This window comes from Erythrolamprus reginae, chromosome 3, assembly GCF_031021105.1.
Source record: "Erythrolamprus reginae isolate rEryReg1 chromosome 3, rEryReg1.hap1, whole genome shotgun sequence".
In the NCBI taxonomy this organism is placed as follows: Eukaryota; Metazoa; Chordata; class Lepidosauria; order Squamata; family Dipsadidae; genus Erythrolamprus; species Erythrolamprus reginae.
The window spans coordinates 89,468,890-89,490,424 of record NC_091952.1 but is presented as its reverse complement, the minus strand read 5'-3'; the positions used below and the strand labels follow the sequence as shown (position 1 = coordinate 89,490,424).

The window sequence follows — 21,535 nt, the reverse complement described above, 5'->3', positions numbered from 1 at the left end:
TCATCCTTCAGAGGTCTGTAAAATGAGGAGCCAGATTTTGGAGGCAATATTCTTATATTGTAAATTGCCCAGAGAGTGCTGTAAAGAGTGGTATATACGCAAAGTATAAGTGCTATTGCTATGTCCTTATGAAGAATATCATAGATGCCTTTATAATGAGTGACATATTTGAAACCCAAATTAAAAAAAACCTTTTTATATGGAATTTGGACAGCATTCATTATGTTGTGGTCCTCGTTGTCAAGGTTCCAGGTAGCATCCAAACTAAATCAGAGTCCAAGTCAAAGTATTCCTCAAACCTCCAATTTATTGCCAGAGCCATCTTGGTACCTACACTGGGAAACCTGAATCTGAATTTCCCACCCAGTTGAAAGTTCACATCCCTTGTCCCCCACCTACAAACTTGTCACATTGCCCACTCAGTTTGTGCCAGCATGGCAAGTCTTCCTTCTGCTTCTGCCCAGGTGGGTAGGCATAGGATGTCCTTGAACCACTCAAAAGAATGCTTTGTGGCTGCATCTGTTCCCTCATGAAAATCGCCCCTCCCAAGTTCCCATAAATATCAGGCCTTCTATAGATAGTGTGGCAAGCCCTTAATTTATCACCAACTTTTGCACCGCCTTGACACTCATATTACTAGAAGAAATAAAAAGAAAAAAGGATGTTCCTTGGGTTTAAAAAGTATTTACCCACCATTTATGTAATGTTTGAACATAAAGATAGGGATAAAATAGAGATACAATGGATTTGAAATAAGTAAGTGGAAGGTCTTGCATTAAATGCAGAAAGAGAAAATGAACCAGACAATTATGCAATGAAAAATGTGTGTTGTAAGGGCCAGGTTTATCTTGTAGACTGTTAATAAGTGAATTCAAATCTAAGGTAATATGCATAATTATAGTTCTGAGCAACTCCTGATTTATTTGTAGAAAAACAGAAACAAGAATTAGTATCCCTTTACACCTGCTCCTTATAACGATGCCTGCTTACAGAAAATAAATGCGTTGCTATGGGTAGCTCATACCACCTTTTGCTATTTTGAAAATATGTAAAGATATTTTCCTCGGTTTTTGTATCACACATGATAAATCCACTAACACACGAGACCATGGTAAAATAATTCATTTCTAGAATGAAATGAATTATAAACTTCTATTCGGTTCTGGTACTTAGGAGCACGGCAGAAATGTTGGCTTGAAATTTCATAGCCACTTCTTGCAAGTCCTTTTAACTGGTATGTTTTTGAATATTATAAGAAAATGCATATTTTGAGTCAGTCCTCCTACCTGGTGACTTTAGCTTAAAATTGTAATTGGATTGGTGGGTATTGGATTTGTTATTATGTATTGTTTTTATCTTGTTGTGAGCTGCCCCGAGTTTTCGGAGAGGGGCGGCATATAAATTCAATAAATCTAATCTAATCTAATCTACATGGACAGATAACTGTAGTTTTTATGACAAGATTTTCTGAAATGCCCTGCTTGACCAAAGTCACCCAACTAGTTTTGCACCTATCAGAGAACATTTTCAAACCCAGCATCTTTAACTATTACACCCTAGTGATTCCTTTGATTTGGAAATATATTAACCTTTGTATACACATTTCCCAATGTGTATTTTGAAAAAAATACCAAAAAAAATAGCCCATGTCTTTCAATCTGTTACTCAGTTCTGTTAATACTGCCAATTGATCTGTCTGTCTGTCTGTCTGTCTGTCTGCTTGTCTGTCTGTCTGTTCTGGATAAGGCTGAAGTCGGCTGACTGTGAATAATAATAGCTTCTCAGACATTTAATTTTCAAATAAATAACACTACTTTTATTTCTTCCACTTAAATCCTAGTAAAATATAGTTCCATTATGGAGAAAAATACTTTCAGTTCTTTCAGACTGGAAACAAGGTCATTTATCTTTCTAATTAGCTCACTGACTGCTTGGAAGCATTCTTTTATCTTTGAACCAGTTTCTATTGATTACAAAGCAATAAATCACACATATAGAAAACTCACTTATCGGAGAGCAAAGACAATTATCACCATCTTGGCTTGATTTCAATTTGATGAAAGCAGCTTCTGCTTCTGTCCAATTCCGGAAATTATGTAATTGATTAATGAATTAATTAATCACTAAAACCCTCTGCATCTCTTGAATCAGGTAAATTCATAGTCCCCCTTTCTCAAAATGGATTCAGGGTGGCTTATAAGAATAAAAGACACAATAATAAAATACAATAACAACAAAAAAAATTAAACCCCCCAGTATTAAAGTTTCATACCTCCTGCATTCATAGCTACTGGCCAGAGCAGAATATAATGCTCAAGGACCCCAGGCCTGCCAGCAGAGCTGTATTTTTAAGACCTTTCTGGCCATAATGGTGGGGACCATACAAATCTCCGAGGAAGTTGGTTCCATAGGACTGGAGCTGCCACAGAGAAGGCCCTTCCCCACACCCCAAAGGAACCTGAAGAAAGCCAACTCTATGGGCTCTTATCTGGTCGTTGGAATGTATGAGGCAGAAAACAGTCCTGCAGGTACCACATACTATAAATATGTGGCAACTTCTTTATCTACATAAATAATTTTAAGAAAAAAAATCTAATTTATTTCCAATAGCAGAGAAAAATGTGTCAATATCTTGCATAAAACATTTTATATTATCCCTTATATATTTTATATTTAAATTCTTTTTAGATGTAGATTTTCTTCTTCTATTTGTCTATGAAAGAGCATCTTTGGGCTTCTTCTATTGTTTAAAATGTCTTCATACCATAGGACAAACAAACAAAATGTTAAATTACTTTTTACATAGAAAAAAAATAAATGCAGTGTGTCTACTTTAGTTATTTATATATTGAGTTTCTGGTTTGTTCTCGCAGCAATGATATAAAAAAAGACTTGGCTTGCCACCAAATGGGATAGCTTCCCAGGTTATATTTGGCACCATCTGCTGCCAGGCACCTTTTCCTTACCCATGTTGATGCCATTGCACAACATTCCTGTTTTATTTTTCTTTCATTTTTTTCTAGCATGTCTTAATTAGTTTGTAATTCCATGTGGGGTTTTTTTTTTTGTACTGTGTCTTGCATATAGTTGTTAATTAATATTAAGGGGAAAACTTATTTATTAGAGGGGATCAGAAAGTAATTGTTGTTTTCTTTGTCTCTCCAAGTTCTACTTATTTTTCTATTTAACTACGGACCTATGTATAACTTAGAAGTAAAGCAAGTAGAGCAGGTTTGTCAAACTCACAGCCTTGTGGGCTGGATTTATCATACACTGGCCATGGCAACACCTGATTTAGCCAAGGGGGAAAAATCATGATATGTCATGTGACACTGCCGTGACAACTCGAGTTTGACATCCCTGAAGTAGAGTATGAGAACTTGGTAAAATAATGGGGGGGAAATCCTCAATGCATGGAGAGAATAGATAGCCATTAGATGCTATCTGAAATTTAAAATGTTTGCTGAACCAGGACAGGCTTGGGCGCAATAAGGCTTGGCCAGCACCCTTGTTTGACTTGAACCCCATAAAGAATCTATGGGACATTGCCAAGAGAAAGATGAAAGACATGAGACTGAACAATGCAGAAGAGCTTTCACCTCTAGGCCAGGACAATGGAGGGCTGACCCAAGGTCATTCAGCTTTGCATTTCTTTAAATAATTGCAGCATATTTTTGTAAAAAAATATGAATATGTTTAGAAAAAAGAATGCCCATCAAAGAGAGGTCAAAAGGAGAGAACCTAATTGCAAAGAGCAACTACTTATTTTGGTACTATCGTCTGAATCCTTTCAAAATTTTGCCCCAGACTACAAAGAAATCACTTATTCTTCATAGTAGTTTTAAGTATAAATGTACTTTGACCTCTGTTTCTAAAGTTACATAGAATCACAGACTAACAGAATAACAACCCCCTGCTCAAGCAGGAAACTATACCATTTCTGATAAATGGTTGTCCAATCTCTTGTTAAAAACCTCCAGTGTTGGGGCATCCATGACTCACGGAGGAAAATCATGCCATTGATTAATTGTTCTAACCGTCAGGAAATTTCTCCTTAGTTCTCTACAGGTAAAACTCAAAAAATTAGAATATCGTGCAAAAATTCATTTATTTCAGTAATGCAACTTAAAAGGTGAAATGTAATATATGAGAAAGACTCATTACATGCAAGGCAAGATAGTTCAAGCTATGATTTGTCATAATTGTGATGATTATGGGATACAGCTCATGAAAACCCCAAATCCACAATATCAAAAAATTAGACTATTACATGCAATCAATAAAACAAGGATTGTATATAGAACAATATCGGACCTCAGAAAATATAAGCATGCATATGTGCTCAGTACTTGGTTTGGGCAACTTTTGCAGCAATTACTGCCTAAATGTGGCTTGGCATGGAAGCTATCAGCCTGTGGCACTGCTGAGCTGTTATGGAAGTCCAGGATGCTTCAATAGCGGCTTTCAGCTCTTCTGCATTGTTCAGTCTCATGTCTTTCATCTTTCTCTTGGCAATGTCCCATAGATTCTTTATGGGGTTCAAGTCAAACAAGGGTGCTGGCCAAACAAACATAGTAGTCCCATGGTTATTGAACCAAGTTTTGGTGCTTTTGGCAGTGTGGGCAGGTGCCAAGTCCTGCTGGAAAATGAAGACAGCATCCCCATAAAGACAGCATCCCCATAAAGCTTGACTGCAGAAGGAAGCATGAAGTGCTACAAAATCTCCTGGTAGATGTATGCTTTGACCCTGGACTTAATGAAGTACAGTGGACCAACACCAGTAGATGACATGACTCCCCATATCAACACAGACTGTGGAAATTTCACACTGGACTTCAATCATCTTGCAGTGTGTGCCTCTCCATGTACCGAGTACAGCAAGTACTGAGTACATATGCATGCTTATACTTTTCAGAGGTCCGATATTGTTCTCTATACAATGTTGTTTTACTGATTGCATTTAATATTCTAATTTTCTGAGATTCTAAGCATGTATACGTACTCAGTACTTGGTTTGGGCCCCTTTTGGAAACTTTTGCATCTCATTTGGAAATCAAGGACCCTGATTCTTTTGGATCCTCAATAAAAAAATACTAGGTCACCTGCAAACATCTAAATTTTATATTCTTCTTTGCTAATTTTAGTTCCTCTAATCTTTCTGTTTGCTCTAATTTTCATTAACAAAGACTCTAATCTTAGGATAAAAAGCCAGCGTAACAATTGACAATGGTTTTGAAATATCTCTGCTTATTATTATATTTGCTTTTTGAGTAGAATATGCTGTTTCTATCATTTGTTCAAATTTATCTCCAAATTTCATTTATTTAATTTGTCCAATTTAAATTTCTTTCTGTGCATGCTTTCTATGCATCCAGAAAAACAAACACTACCTGTTTCTCTGGATGAGCTTGATAGTATTCTTATATTTAATACCCCTCTTGTGTTATTCCTGATTTGTCTCATTGGGAGAAAACTACATTGCTCAAAAAATAAAGGGAACACTTAAACAACACAATATAACTCCAAATAAATCAAACTTCTGTATCTACTTAGGAAGCAACACTGATTGACAATCAATTTCACATGCTGTTGTGCACATTCAACTTTGTACAGAATAATAATAATTATTATTATTAGTAGTAATCTTAAAAATTCCATGAATCAGTAGGTATGTGAATCCAGAATTTTTATACATCTACCAAACCTGATAAAATGTCCTTTCTTTTTCACATTTCCAATATAAATGTAAAGTTCTTTCATTCAAATATTTCTCACTTTTGAGACTTAGCCATTGCAATTTCTGAATGAGTGTTGATGCTCACAAACAAAGGAATAATTAGCACGAAATTTTTCAATCAATTAGAAGCTAAGAAAATACATTAGAGTTAAAAAACTTTTAAAAATGATTACAGATAGTTGCATCACTCTTCCTATTGGATGTAGTTGTAATCAGGGTAATAAAATGTATATTGCCACTTTTAATCATCAATTTGTCACCAATGAATTGTTTTATCTTGGATTTTACAGAGAGAGAGAAAACTGAAATGAAGTTTAGACTTTCAGGATCTAAAATGCCTTTTTATTCGCCGGATGAACACTGGAAAATGTACAAAGAGAAAGAGAGAGAATTTTTTTATACGGCTCATGATATCCGCTACATCACACATCCTGAACCACAAAAATTGCCAATACTTGAACCTGGCAGCATTGAAAAAAGAGTCTTTGCTAAAGCATATGGAACTGTAAGACTTCACCCTCTATATGCCATTGAACAAGCATATTGGCAAAGTCGGAAATTGGATCTGCAAGCTAAGAAGGAGCGAGATGTAATGCGGAGCTTGATTGCTAAAAGCGAAGCTAAAGAATACTTGCATCATTTACGAGAAGACAAAATAGACAATATTCAGAGGAATTATGAAAAAGAAAAGATGATGGATACAAAAAATGTTAAAAAGTCCAAAGAGGGAAATGTCAAGTTCCTTGTTAAAATGAGGAAAAAATATAATAATTTTTTAGAAAAGAAGGAAGGAAAGCTAATAGAAAACTCATTCATTCAGCGCTTTAGCACTCAACATACTTCTTTGACTAGAGGCTTATTAAAACTTGATGGGTGGAGAAAAACCTTGCAAATCCAAAAAGAAAGAAAAAAACTTCTTGAAGGAATTAGACAAGAACAAAAAGAACGAAAACAGGTGTATGGACATTTTCAGGAGGAGAGGTAATGTCTTTTTGAGTATGCTTAAATATACAAACTATATACAATGCAAAGAGAGAGAGAGAGAGAGAGATAATATAGATATATAGGTATATAGATACCTAAGAAATATATTTACCGTATTTTCCGGCATATAAGACGACTGGGTGTATAAGACGACCCCCTAACTTTTCCAGTTAAAATATAGAATTTGAGATATACTGGCCGTATAAGACTACCCCTCTTCTGACGCACATGCCTTCACTCCCCTTCTGTGCTGCGGCCGCGAGGGAAAGGAAGGGGGGGAGGAACGAGCAAGCGAGCGAGAAACGGGGTGTTGGTGGAGACGGCGGGCTGAGGCAAAGGGCTGCGTTTCCCTTCCCTCCCTCCCTCCTGCCCCCGTCCTGAATGGAAGCCCCGCTCGGCCAAGCAGCCCTCTTCTGACGCACATGCCTTCGCTCCCCTTCTGTGCTGCGGCAGCGAGGGAAAGGAAGGGGGGGAGGAACGAATGAGTGAGCGAGCGAGAAACGGGGTGTTGGTGGAGATGGCGGGCTGAGGCAAAGGGCTGCGTTTCCCTTCCCTCCCTCCCTCCTGCCCCCGTCCTGAATGGAAGCCCCGCTCGGCCAAGCAGCCCGGGATCTCCGCCGCTTGCAAACCGGGCGGGCGGAGCGGACCCGCGCTCACTTTCGGCTCCGGGGACTGTGGGTGGCTACGGCGCCGAAAGGAAAAAGAAGTTGCTGAGCGTCCCTTCATCGTAAACCCGACGGGAGGCGATGCCGCAAGACCCTGTCTCCTCGAGCGCTCCCTTGCCTCCCGAACTCCCGCCTGTGAAGAGAAACCAAAGGGGGAAATAAAAAAACAAGGCGTCGGGCGAGCGCCAACCGATTCCGGAGCTCCCTCGCCGGCTTCATCGACGCGCTGCTGTTGCTGCTGTCGCTGCCGCCTGAGGCGGTGGCACTCGAATCTGGCATGGTGGAAAATCTGGAGGCAGGCAAAGATTTTCCACCACGCCAGATTCGAGTGCCGCCGCCTCAGGCGGCAGCAACAGCAGCAACAGCAGCACGTCGATGAAGCCGGCGAGGGAGCTCCGGAATTGGTTGGCGCTCGCCCGACGCCTTGTTTTTTTATTTCCCCCTTTGGTTTCTCTTCACAGGCGGGAGTTCGGGGAGCTTTCGGTCGGCAAGGGAGCGCTCGAGGAGACAGCGTCTTGCGGCATCGCCTCCCGTCGGGTTTACGACGAAGGGACGCTCAGCAACTTCTTTTTCCTTTCGGCGCCGTAGCCACCCGCAGTCCCCGGAGCCGAAAGTGAGCGCGGGTCCGCTCCCCCCCTCTCCTCAATCCCGCTCCCCGCCTCCTCCCACCCGCGGCTGTGGCACCCGTGTTAAGCAGCAGCTTTCGCTGGGTGGCTGCTGCGTATGAATGACTTCGGCACCGAATGGGCGCAGTATCCGGCGTATAAGACGACCCCCCACTTTGGAAAAGATTTTCAGGGGTTAAAAAGTCATCTTATACGCCGGAAAATACGGTAAAGATGATTCAAAGAAATATGAATTATATAAATAAAATATGTGTTTATTTAAATATCTACCTGAAACATTTTGCTTCTACAAAGTAATACCTAAGAATCAATCTTATAGTTCCAAAGAATAAAATAGGATGAAGAAAAGAAAAGAAGAAAGAGGAAAGGAAAGGGAAAAAGGGAAATGGAAAGGAAAAGGAAAAGATTCACAGGCCAGAACCAGTTCTATGAATGCAAAACATTTCCTGTTTTGTTGAGCTTTTGGGAAATAATGATGAAAAAGATGGAAATAATACTGTATATAAGAAATGTTTTGTAATTCACATAGTTAATTATTGTAATTAACTATTCACCCAGCATATCTCCGAGACCGCCTTTTGCCGCACGAATCCCAGTGACCGATTAGGTCCCACAGAGTGGGCCTTCTCCGGGTCCCGTCAACTAAACAATGTCGGTTGGCGGGCCCCAGGGGAAGAGCCTTCTCTGTGGCGGCCCCGACTCTCTGGAACCAGCTCCCCCCAAAGATTAGAACTGCCCCTACTCTCCTTGCCTTTCGTAAGCTTCTTAAAACCCACCTTTGTCGTCAGGCATGGGGGAACTGAGACATCTCCCCCGGGCATATACAATTTATGCATGGTATGTTTGTATGTATGTTTGTTTTAGTAAATGGGTTTTTAAAAATATTTTAAATTATAATTTAGATTTGTCATGAATTGTTTTATTTTGCTGTGAGCCGCCCCGAGTCTGCGGAGAGGGGCAGCATACAAATCTAAATAATAAATAAATGAATAAATAAAATATTGTGCCTTATTGGTACCAGTTTATTTCATGGGTTTTATACAATTTTTTATGAAAATAAAGTTGATGCAAAATATTGCTTGGTGCTAATTTTATCAGGAAGCTCTAATTATGTTTGCTTCAAAAGCTAGGTCTAACCGTGGATTGTCCTTATAGAATGAAATATTTGTGGAGGACTATAAACCATTCATATTTTATTTAAAATTATTTATTTAAAAATTAGATCCTGCATGATTAAATTTAAAAATATATAAAATTTAAGCTGCTATTGAAACCTGCAATTCAGCTGGTTTTTCGTTGTCTTTGTGTATGTTTGTGGGGGAGGGAGAGAACGAATTGTCTTCTTTTTATGGCTGGTGTATTTATGTTTAAAAATTGAATAAAAATACATTATTTATGTAAAATAAGACAAGTCCATAGTATAACAGAGTTACTGCTTGGTAAATCATGTATTTTAACCAAAAATACCTGGGGTAACTATAAATAAAAAATAAGTAAACAAAAATAAATAACATATAAAACCAAGAAACAAGAGTAAGGGGAGTAGTCATTTTTATGAGTGATATTTCATTTTTTTTTTTAGTATTTTCTCTTAATTCCTTGTTTATCAAAGGAGGGGTCAAAGGATTCCCCTTACCCAACCACACACTGAAGCTCTGGCCTCAGAATTAATTAAATTTCAATTTATAAAAAGCACCAAAACCCAATAACAAATAGATTTTGAATATGAAAGTCCATTTACACCTGAACAATCTTACTGTTTTAAAATTATGACATTAGAGACATGTGAGCAACTGTCTTGTTTTTGAGGCGATTTTCTTCTGCTTGATTAAGTCAGTGAATAATTTTTGCTAAAATGTAATACGAACTGTCATTCCTTTTTTCTCTCTTATCCTCTGCATTGGCTTATTCGATACAGCAGAAAAAATGTATGTTAGTTAAAAGTCTTTATTTGTTAGTTGTGTTTTGTAGGAAATTAATTAAATTAATGTCTATTCTTGCCAATAGTTATTGTTGCTTTTACAGAAAGAAGTTAATGAAACACTTGATGCATAAAAATCTAGCAAAGACTGTAAAAGTGAATTTAATTAACTGAAAATTATTTTTTTACATAGTTAATTACATAGTTTTTTAAAAGAGAAAGCAATTGAAATGAGAGGAACGAGCCATTAATTTTCAATTTTGACTGATATATTTCCTCATTCAGGATATGGTTTGGATTCAGATTTTCATCTTCTTTCTTGACTAGTCTGCAGAAGTCTTTGAAAATGCTTCCTGCTGACCTGCTTGAATGGAGGGGACTGTGGCTCATGTAGAAAGAGGGAATATTATGGAAAAATCAAGGGGAAGAATGGAAGCCAGAACAGCTTCCTTTCAATTAAATTGAATTGTTAAATTATCCAACAGAGAATTGTACCATAGAGAGTTGGCTGCAGCCAGTTGGCCCATTCTTCTTGGCAGCGTGCTTAGGTCTGTAGAATCACTACAGCTCCTTCTATCTGCTCATCTCTATTCCCACAACTAGGCCAACCTGCACAGCAGCACTCCATCACAGCACTAGGCCAAAGCAAAAGTAGAGATTGGGGTCTTCAGCAGTCTCAGACAACTGCTATGGCCCAGTTGTTCTTGCACCACTGCTACCATTGGGAAATGCCCTGAATATATAGAGCCGGGGTGGTGCAGCAGGTAGAGTGCATGCCACTGAAGCTGACTGTAGATCTGCAAGTCAGCGGCTCAGATCTCATCACCAGCTCAAGGTTGACTCAGCCTTCCATCCTTCCGAGGTGGGTAAAATGAGGACCCGGATTGTGGGGGGCAATATGCTGGCTCTGTTAAAAAGTGCTATTGCTAACATGTTGTGAGCCGCCCTGAGTCTAAGGAGAAGGGCAGTATAAAAATCGAATAGATAGATAGATAGATAGATAGATAGATAGATAGATAGATAGATAGATAGATAGATAGATAGATAGATTAGACAGACAGACAGACAGACAGACAGACAGACAGACAGACAGACAGACAGACAGACAGACAGACAGACAGACAGATAAATAAATGTGAGGAGAAGAGTGGCAAATTAATGAATTAATTAATTAATCAATCAATTAATTAATTAATGAATAAAATGCCACTTCATGTTCTACAAAACACACACATTTGGGATAAGGGCACAATTTCCCCTGCTGTCAGTGTTCTCAAGGATCTGTCGTGCACCACTTACTGTACCACGAGGCATTTGTCTCCTGCTGTTGAAAGATCTGTCTAGTCTATCCAATTCAGGACTTGGTCATATCAAACCTTCTTTCCCAAAGCCACTTTGGAGCTTGAACTAGCAGGCCTTTGAAAATCTTGGATAGACTGTGTGGACTTCTCAATAGCAGAAGAAAAATGCCTAAATGCAGCAGGGTGGCAGGGTAATTGTGCCATTGACCAGGATGCATCCCCTACCTTACTAAAACTGGCCCTAGTAAAGAAAGCGGCTTCCATTTATGTCATTAAAACTGACATAAAATTGTTTAATTGATTTATTAAAATGGAAAGTAGAAGGAGAACATACCAAGGCCAACTTTTTTATTTTTATTTTTATTTTATTTATTTGATTTGTATGCCGCCCCTCTCCGTAGACTCGGGGCGGCTCACAACAATAACAAGAACAATGTAAGAACAAATTTAAAAAATGCTAAAAAACCCATTATTAAAAGCAAACATACACACAAACATACCATGTATAAAACTGTATAGGCCCAGGGGAGATGTCTCAGTTCCCCCATGCCTGATGGCAGAGATGGGTATTAAGAGCTTTACGAAAGGCAAGGAGGGTAGGGGCAGTTCTAATCTCCGGGGGGAGCTGGTTCCAAACGGTTGGGGCCACCACAGAGAAGGCTCTTCTCCTGGGTCCCGCCAAACGACATTGTTTAGTCGACGGGACCCGGAGAAGGCCAACTCTATGGGACCTAATCGGTCGCTGGGATTTGTGCGGCAGAAGGTTCCTTTTTATAAGTTCCGGTTCCTTTTTATAAGTTTGTAATCCCTTTTATTGACGTGGATGTAGTAACTGGATGGAGCTAGCATTTACTAGCTGGATACCCTTTCTGACATCTACACAGAGTTCACAGCAGATATTTATTCTTTGCCCCCTAATAGAGAAGCATCTACCAATGCCTAGAATGGAACTCTCTCAACCTTCTGAGTGGGAAGTGAAATTCTTCACCTCTAGGCCACTGCATCACTCTAAGCCCAGTAGAGGCAGCCATAGAAAGGAGAATTTTCAATATCTGAGTTAGAACTGGTGAAAATTAGGAATCATTTTCCATTTCTCTCCCCTAGGCGACAGATGATACAAAAACAAAATATACAAGAGAAAATATTTAGGAAATGTGTGACACAGGTAGTAGCAAGAGAGAGATTTGAACAATCCAAAGCAAAACTTAGAGCCGTGAAGGAACCTCATGTAAAAAGATTGTATTCGTTACCAGTCATTGGCAGTTCGAGCAACGCAAAGCCTGTTGCAAAGTATAATCGCTAAGAAGGTAAGGAAAAATGGAAAATGAGCATAAAGCTAATTTTGACATGTTTAAATGTTTCAGATATTTTTAAAAAATGAATCAACTTCTAACTAACCTTGTACATGTTTCTTCTGATTTTGCTGATTTTGACAAAACTACGAAAAAAGAAGCTGATGATTAAATATAATACATAAATTCAAATATTTCAGCATTTCCAAATGAAGAAAACACAGCTGTATACCCGTTGTGCTAATTGTTAGCAAATGTTGACTTTTAAGTAGCAAATATTTTAAACATGCATTACAATTACCTCTGTATTTAGCTTTAAAATTAAATTATTCAATGCCATATAAAAATAATTGAGGAAAAATTCATTGGTTGTTAATGCAGCCAAGTAGCATGAGTGCAATTAAACATGTTAACTATACTTATTGCAGGCAGGACTGCTGGAGCTTTGCCTCAGTGATTCCTTCGTAACTGTATATAGAACAATGCCATAAGCTATTAGCTCTGGATAGAATGTATTTTCAGTTGCTCTCTGGCTATGCCTAATGCAATAATTTGGTCCCAGCTGCTAACTTTCATTAACACGCTGTGTACTTTGATTAGTTTCATTAGCTGCTTTCCTATGTGTAATTAATTATGTTTCTCGTTGATTCTACTTTAATTCTTTGTATATATATTTCTCCATGTGTATCATGGACAGGAATGGAAAACTCAGACATTTGCTAGGAGAGATGTGAGGTGTTTCCTTGCTTCTAATTCAGTCATCAACAGATTTTTAATTGTGTACAGCCATTTAAATATCTCTGCCTTTTTTTGATAGTGTCATTTTCTATGCAGTACTCTCTCCACAATTTGGATTTACTGCCATAGGCAGGATGAGATATTCTGTTTTAATTATAATTTTGCCTTGTGCAGGGGGTGCAGGGAATGGTGTTATAGAGAGCTTGAGAGCAGGCTACACATTACACCATTCAAGCATTAATGATTACTTTTATTAAAAAGAATAATAAATAAATAACAGAAACCATTTTCTTTATAGTTAGTTGTTATGTCTTATAAAATGAACTATCACATACTTGTGCAACTTAGTTTGAGGTTCTTGTTTAGGTTTAAGTTTTAAATTATGAATTGACACACACACAGTAGTGAGGATTGATTATCATATTTCTTGGTGTATAAGATGCACCTTTTTCCTCCTAAAAGAGGCTGAAAATTTGGGTGCATCTTATACTCTAAATGTAGTTGGCTTTTTTTTTAAAAAAAAGCTTTTTTTTCATCCCTAACTTGATGCTAATGATCTTCCCAGCTCTTATCTTGCAGGCTTTTCCATTGTTATTCTCTCGGAAGAATGTTTTTCCAGTCCTAAGTCTTTGCAGGCTTTTTTTCATTGCTCTACTTGCTCCGAATAGGTTTTTTCCATCCCTAACGAGGTGGTAATGATGTTCCCGGCTTTTAATGGCTTGCAGGCTCTTTCATTGTGACTCTCTCTGAATAAAGTTTTTTTAAAAAAACCCTAACAGGGGATATAATAATGTGCTGAAGCTGACCAGACTAAGGACGCTACCCAGATAAATACCTGGTAGGCAGATTTCCTCCCCCCCCCCCCCACTATTTTCTTCTCTCAAAATAAGGTGCCTCTTATACCCCGGTGCATCTTATATTCCAAAAAATACCTGACTTCTTACAATATCATAAATTTTTCAAATTTATTTCACCAACCAAATTTACATTAGCCAACTCAAGCATCAGTTTTTGCGATTCTTATCTATACCCAAATTTTTCTGCCAATTTTTCTTATTATGTATTATGCTTCTTTCCTAAGCCCATAATCCCTTGAACAGCATTTATGTTCTGTAACAGTACAGCATTCAGAAATGCATTCTGTACTGTTTGTGTTTAGGATTATTCCCCCTATACTCACAGAGGGAGGGAGAGAGGGAGGGAGGGAGAAGGAGGGAGAGAGAGACAGAGACAGACTGTGATAAAGCAATAGTTTGTTCCACAGGGAAAGTGGGATATTATTAAAGCTTAGCCTTCTGTATGCTTCATGTATTGAAATGTTACTTGAATTTTGTTCACAATCTTCTAACAATGCAAAAGTGAATACATTTTTTGTAAGCATATTTCTCCTGTGTCATCTGGAAGGCCTACCAGAGAGGTCACACCATGCCGTGCAGTTAATATTGTAAAAAACTCAACTCCGCTTCACAGATTTGAGAAATGACTTAAGCTTTTTTAATTGAAGGCAAGAAAGAAGGCATATAGAAAATCTTATTTCTGAACACAAGAATGAAATCCTAGGCCAGTGATGGCGAACCTATGGCATAGGTGCCACAGGTGGCACGCAGAGCCATAGCTGCTGGCACACAAGCTGTTGCCCTAGCTCAGCTCCAAAATGCATGTATGTGCTGGCCAGCTGATTTTTGGTTCTGGGAGGGCATTTTTGGCTTCCAGAGAACCTCAGGGGGGTTGGGGGGAGGGCATTTTTACCTTTGGAGCCTGGGGAAGGCAAAACACAATGCTACTGGGCCCACCAAAAGTTGGGAAGCAGTCCGTTTCAGTCCTCCAGAGGGTCTCCGGTAGGTGAGGGGAGCTGTTTTCGCCCCTCCCAAGGCACTGAATTATGGGTGTGGGCACTTGCGCATGTATGATAACACGCACCCACACTCTTTCAGCACCTGGGGAAAAAAAGGTTCGCTATCACTGCCCTAGATACTTGCCAAGGTTTAAATTGTATATTTTTTGCTGCCATCTTTTTGAGGCAATGGATTTTTTGAAATTGGAGAATCCATTCCAACTTTACCTTAATGCTTTGGTGTGGTAGAGAATCATATGTTGCTGTCTTGCTGACACCAGTCCTGGCCAAAGCTGCAACAAAGAACCAGATCATTATTCCTTGTTGTAGATTTTTCACAAAAATGTCTCTCTGTTGGTGATAGTGAGGATTTAAGGCTAAGAAAAGAGTGTAATATTGAGAAAGGTTAAATTAAAAAGATAGAACAGGACATGTTGAGTCAGGAGAATAATAGTCAGGAGTTATATTCTAACTTGGTATTATTTGAGACTCAAAGGTCTATTAACTGCTAGATAAATAATAAAATTGCTTACTATATTGCATCATTGCTGGCCATCAGAGAAACCATGGATTTTAATTTTCAATCCCTGCTCATGGTTTTCCTTATCAGTCAATTATACGTGTGCTCCATTTGATAGCTTCAGTTGCTTTTTAAGAGGGGCTTATCTTTGTCATGAGAATCAAGCCTTATCTTTCCTTAAGGCACTTTTGGCACTCATCACTTTTATATATAATATTTCTATTGAAATATTTGTATTCAAAATGGAACAGTGATTTATCCTGTCCTTTCCTGTCCTGTCCTATCCTATCCATCCTATCCTATCCTATCCTACCTTACCCTATCTTCTCTAAGGAAACAGAGATAAAAATGGTTAACAAACAATTATTTGTTGTATGAAATCTACTGAACAGTGTACAACAGGTTTTATTTCACCCAGTGTTTAACTACGTGACTAGTTCCTGCTTCCCAGAGATTTCTTGGATATTATTTTTAAGATAAAGTTAAAAGTTTCCCTTGTCCAGTCATGTGTGACTCTAGTGTATGGTACTCATCTCTGTTTCTTAGCCAAGGTAGCCAGCCTTGTCCAAAGACATGTTCTTCATCATGTGACCAGCATGATTATATGCCAGAATAGATGGAATGCTGTTACCTTCCCTCCAATCAAAGTGACATCTATCTACCTACTCACAGTAGACAAAATAGTTTAGAAAACCTAAAAAGCAAGCATGATGGAATAGGCCTACTAGTAGATCTGATTATCTGTTATTGTTATCATTTGTAGCAGCATGCAAATCAATTAACATTTCTTTTTTAAAAATAGATGTATCTTGTTCTTGTTCAACTTTTGAACAGGATGGCTGCTTTGCTGATTTTACCATTTCTTATCTATGATTTCTGGTTAATGTATTAACTTTCTAGTAATTTTATTTAAAAGAATATCCTTTTGAAGTTTTATTTCCCCATATTTTTTATACAGTTGATAGTAATTTTAGAATACAGTGTGGCTTTTTATATAAGATCATCCATTGTCTTTGGGTAAGCAGTTTTATGCATAGGACAGAAAGTATTAATTAGTAAGACAAATACATTAAAACAATAAGAAATATAGAACCATGCAATATCGCTCATGATCAGGGGTGATATTCAATTTTTTTCCCTACCAGTTTTGTGGGCATGACTTGGGGGGGGGGGTCATGTGACTAAGTGGGCATGGTCAACGTGTTGTCTCTCACTGCAAGGTGAGGCGGCACCACCCCATCAAGCCACGCCCACAGAACCAACAGAAAATTTCAACCAAGTCTTCTAGCTTTTAATCTGGCTCCTTCTTGTCTCCTTTTCATGTTTGCTCTGTGTGTATAAGCCCAAGAAGGAGGAGAGAAGCAGTCTCCTCCTTGAATGCTGTGGCAGATAGAAGCCAAACTTTTCTCCTTCTCTTCACAGTGGAGCTCTTCCCTTTATGGTTTCCCCCCCAGCCCGCTAGAAGTTGTGAATGCTCCAACACTGGAAGCTTTTAAGAAGATGTTGGATAGCCATCTGTCAGAAGTAGTGTAGGGTTTCCTGCCTAAGCAGAGGGTTGGACTAGAAGACCTCCAAGGTTCCTTCCAACTCTGTTATTATTATTATTAAATGTTTAACATTATATATTGTAATACAGTATATGTAAATTATATGTTGAGCAAGTGTACATTATAGGGTGAGTATATAACAATGAGTTAGTTAGTTATTCATTCATTCATTCATTCATTCATTCATTTATTGGATTTGTATGCCGCCCCTCTCCGGAGACTTGGGGCGGCTAACAACAATAATAAAACAGCATATAATAATAATCCAATACTAAAAACAGTTAAAAACCCATTATTATAAAAACCAAACATACATACAAACATACCATGCATAAAATTGTAAGGCCTAGGGAGAAAGAGTATCTCAATTCCCCCATGCCTGGCGGCAGAGGTGGGTTTTAAGCAGCTTACGAAAGGCAAGGAGGGTGGGGGCAATTCTAAACTCTGGGGGGAGTTGGTTCCAGAGGGCCGGGGCCGCCACAGAGAAGGCTCTTCCTCTGGGTCCCGCCAAGCGACATTGTTTAGTTGACAGGACCCTGAGAAGACCCACTCTGTGGGACCTAACTGGTCGCTGGGATTCATGCAGCAGAAGGCGGTCCCTGAGATAGTCTGGTCTGGTGCCATGAAGGGCTTTATAGGTCATAACCAACACTTTGAATTGTGACCGGGAACTGATCAGCAACCAATGCAGACTGCAGAGTGTTGGTGTAACATGGGCATATTTGGAAAAGCCCATGATTGCTCTCGCAGCTGCATTCTGCACGATCTGAAGTTTCCGAACACTTTTCAAAGGTAGCCTCGAGGTGATGAGGGCATGAGTGACTGTGAGCAGTGACTCCCGGTCCAAATAGGGTCGCAACTGGTGCACCAGGCGAACCTGGGCGAACGCTCCCCTCACCACAGCTGAAGGATGTTTCTCTAATGTGAGCTGTGGATCGAGGAGGACGCCCAAGTTGTGAACCCTCTCTGAGGGGGTCAATGATTCTCCCCCCCAGGGTAATGGACAGATGGAATTGTCCTTGGGAGGCAAGACCCACAGTCACTCCGTCTTGTCTGGGTTGAGTTTGAGTTTGTATGCAAGATAGAGTGTAGTGAAATTTATTTTGGTAAATCTTTGCTATATCTTTGACTGAAAAAAGGGATCTCAGAAATATTTTACATAAAGGTTTATTCTTGGTCAGACAATTTTAGCCTTTGGATTCAGTGGTCCACAAAAGCTAACAACAATAGCCATATGTTTGTCTTGGGAATAACTGCAATTTAACTGTAGTATTTTAAAGGAAAAATTATGAAGGCATTATAATTTAAATTAATTAAATTATAATTAAATTATAATGCCTTCATAATTTTTCCTTTAAGCATAGAGCCAGCTAATGATCCTAATGATATATTTAAGAGGAGGAGAAGGAGATTATATGGCAAACAATGTACACCCCATCATATTTACTTCAGTCAAGACTGATGGTTACTGTCATGTCTGAAACCCATTGTATTCTCCCCCCCTTTTTTTCCCTCTAAAAAGATACAGGCGATGTGAGAATATTTCCTTTGTGTTATCAGTCCCCTGAGAGATTTCTAAATTATCATGAAAATATGCTGAGAGTGGGCATGTTGGCTGATTTGATTCATTCTGAACCAATTCCCGATTGACAAAGAAATGTGAGCTTTATTTGGTTAAGCAGCCTAGTTAAAGGAAAGGAAGGAAAACTGAATTTTCCTGCTATGTTTACCCTATACATATCATTGATGTGATCAACAAGGGTATATTATTCAAGCTAAGAATTTCACTGTGTGTGTGAAGGACACATACTTTTCACAGATGATGTTTGCATTTATTTCCAATGTAAATTCCACTTCTTGTTCCAGGTAGTGATGTTCCAAATCTCTCCGGGTGTTGTCAGTAGTCATCAAATCTAACTGTGATGGTTGGTGAGGAGTCCTATTGAACTCTGTGGGACTTACTTTAGAGTAGACGTACAAAGGATTGAAATATAAACATTTATTGCTACCTTCAGAGTTCAAACAGGCATTTTGCTTTAAAAGGAATCTCCAATTTCAAAGCACCAAATCCTTAGTTTTCTTTTTGACATTCCTCATCTGAAAATGAATCTCTTCACTTTGCTTTGAACATCACTTTTAATGAGATTTTATGACCAATCCTATTTTTTTAAGATTCAGTATTATATATTATGTTCTTATTTAAATACATATATAATATGATATAAAGGAATGCACTCATGTATTTTTAATCTTTGAATAATAAATTTACAATAGAAGTTTCCAGTAGATGGCAGCATCATTCAGTCTTTTTAAAAGGTTGTACTGAATAAAGGGCAACAGATTTCTCATTTAATTGTAAAGGAAATGTTAATAATAGCTGTCCAGAAACAGTCATTAAAATGCTGTTATAAAGGTATCCATGTTTGATGAAGCCACCAAATATTTGATTATTATTTGATTTTCCTATCAATAAACACTTGGACAAATTGCAGAAGAATTTTACTTGGTCCTGCTTGAAAAAACGAATCTTTGTTTGTCTGACCAGGCCTATTATTTTCTTGTTCTTTTCTCTCTTTTTTTTAAACAGATGCAATATAACAAGGATGAACACAAAAGGAGTAAAAATGTAGCTGATTTTTATAGATCAGATTTGCTTTAAAGATCAACCAGCAAGCTATGATGAATTGTTGTAGTTACCTATGGGAAGTATTTAATTCAGAGTCCATCTGAAGAGTGGAATTTGAAAGATCCCTTTGCGTACAGGAGAGAGTATTTAAATAACTGAAATATACCATTTATTTTTTTTTGGTCTTTTCCCAGACTGCAACATTCTGCGACCTTATGCTACTTCAACTGTGTGTTTTTTGCATGCAGTGATAGCTTCCGTGCAATGAATTGTGGACATGAAAAGGAACTGATCACAAATTAAAGCTAATTACTACAATCCGAGGCAAAATATAGGCATATGCGTGCATTACACATAACAACGTACAACTCTTACTCTCAGTCTAGAATATATGCCCTGTTTTGAAATTGAAGGCAATGCTCTGGCTGCCAGAAGGTCAATAAATGCTTAAAAAAACCTGTCATCTACAAATATTGTGTAGCAAACAGATTTGTACCTCCTAGATCACAATCACTTCAGAATCAAGTCTATGGTTAATAAACATATTCACACAAGGAACAACCAAGGTCTACCTCACAAGACTGGTTTTCCCTGCAGTGAAAGGAAAATTATTAATAATGCTACATTGCTGAGACTGTTTTTTATTTTTGCTCAGAGTAGTCTTTCAGTCCAACTCACACTTTTGTTTTTCATGAAAAGAGGCAGTAAATGTTATGTAGTTTATGGTAGACTAGTTGATAACCCAGTGCTGCCCAGGTATTTATAGATGTGAAACTGTTTATTTGATAGGAAGCCATTGAGAGGGCCTTTATTACCCCTATTCCCATGCCCATCATCCCTACCCCCTCCCTTTCCCCTCCCACCCCCTATCTGTGCCACCGCCCGTTTTACCATTTCCTCAAACTGGGCCTGGAACTGGAACATAAATCCCTGAGCCTTGCCATGCTGCACCTCTTCCATCCCTGTTGAAATAGGCTGGGTTTCCTCTGTGGCGTCCATACCTGTTTCACATTGGTTGGTGTGGTCCCGTCCTTCATGTGTTGAGTTGGGGCAGGCATAGGCAAAGTTGGCTGTTCTACGACTGGTGGACTTCAACTCCCAGAATTCCCGAGCCTGTCATGCTAGCTTGGGAATTCTGGGAGTTGAAGTCCACCAGTCGTAGAAGAGCCAACTTTGCCTACCCCTAAATTGGGACGAAGGACGATCCTGGGAAAATGGGTTGAAGCTGTGAAGTGGGGGTGGACAATCCAGTTAGGCCGTGGCCTACTCAATCAAAGTCCTCTGTACTAGCCTAATCAGGCTCCATTTGTTTCATAGGCCTAATGTGTGAGGGAGGCCTAGTCCTTAAAGGCCCATTATGTGAGGGAGCACACTTAATCAAAGCCCTCTGCACTGGCCTGATCCAGCTCCCTTCACTCTACCATGACATCACAAACAAATGTTGCTTTAGGTTGCCACACTCACTCTTCTTAAAGCCCAGACTTTCCAGAGTTATGCTGGAACATACACATAAACACCCCCATGTGTGTTTTACTTCCACAGTATTTGTCTCCAGAGGGTAAGTCATCTCTGTACCAAGTTTGGTTGAAATTGTTTGAGCCATTCCAGAGTTATGCTGGAACATACATACATACATACATACATACATACATACATACATACATACAGTACATACATCCTTTTACATAGATAGATATTTATTTATGTATTTATGTATTTATTTATTTAGTCAAAAAAGTATAGG

At 38.7% G+C, this 21,535-nt stretch overlaps 1 protein-coding gene across 5 annotated transcripts in view; it reads left to right on the top strand.

Moving 5' to 3' along the window:
* Positions 1 to 20,414, top strand: part of LRRIQ3 (leucine rich repeats and IQ motif containing 3) — a 63,619-nt gene extending 43,205 nt beyond the window's left edge. For all 5 annotated transcript variants that reach the window (XM_070746162.1, XM_070746164.1, XM_070746163.1 and 2 more), the window contains 3 exons: positions 6,028 to 6,718; positions 12,339 to 12,541; positions 19,753 to 20,414. In XM_070746162.1, the coding sequence (XP_070602263.1) occupies positions 6,028 to 6,718; positions 12,339 to 12,537 (890 nt within the window). In that variant the 3' untranslated portion in view covers positions 12,538 to 12,541; positions 19,753 to 20,414. The remainder of the gene's footprint in view (positions 1 to 6,027; positions 6,719 to 12,338; positions 12,542 to 19,752) is intronic.
* The last annotated feature ends 1,121 nt before the right edge of the window (positions 20,415 to 21,535 follow it).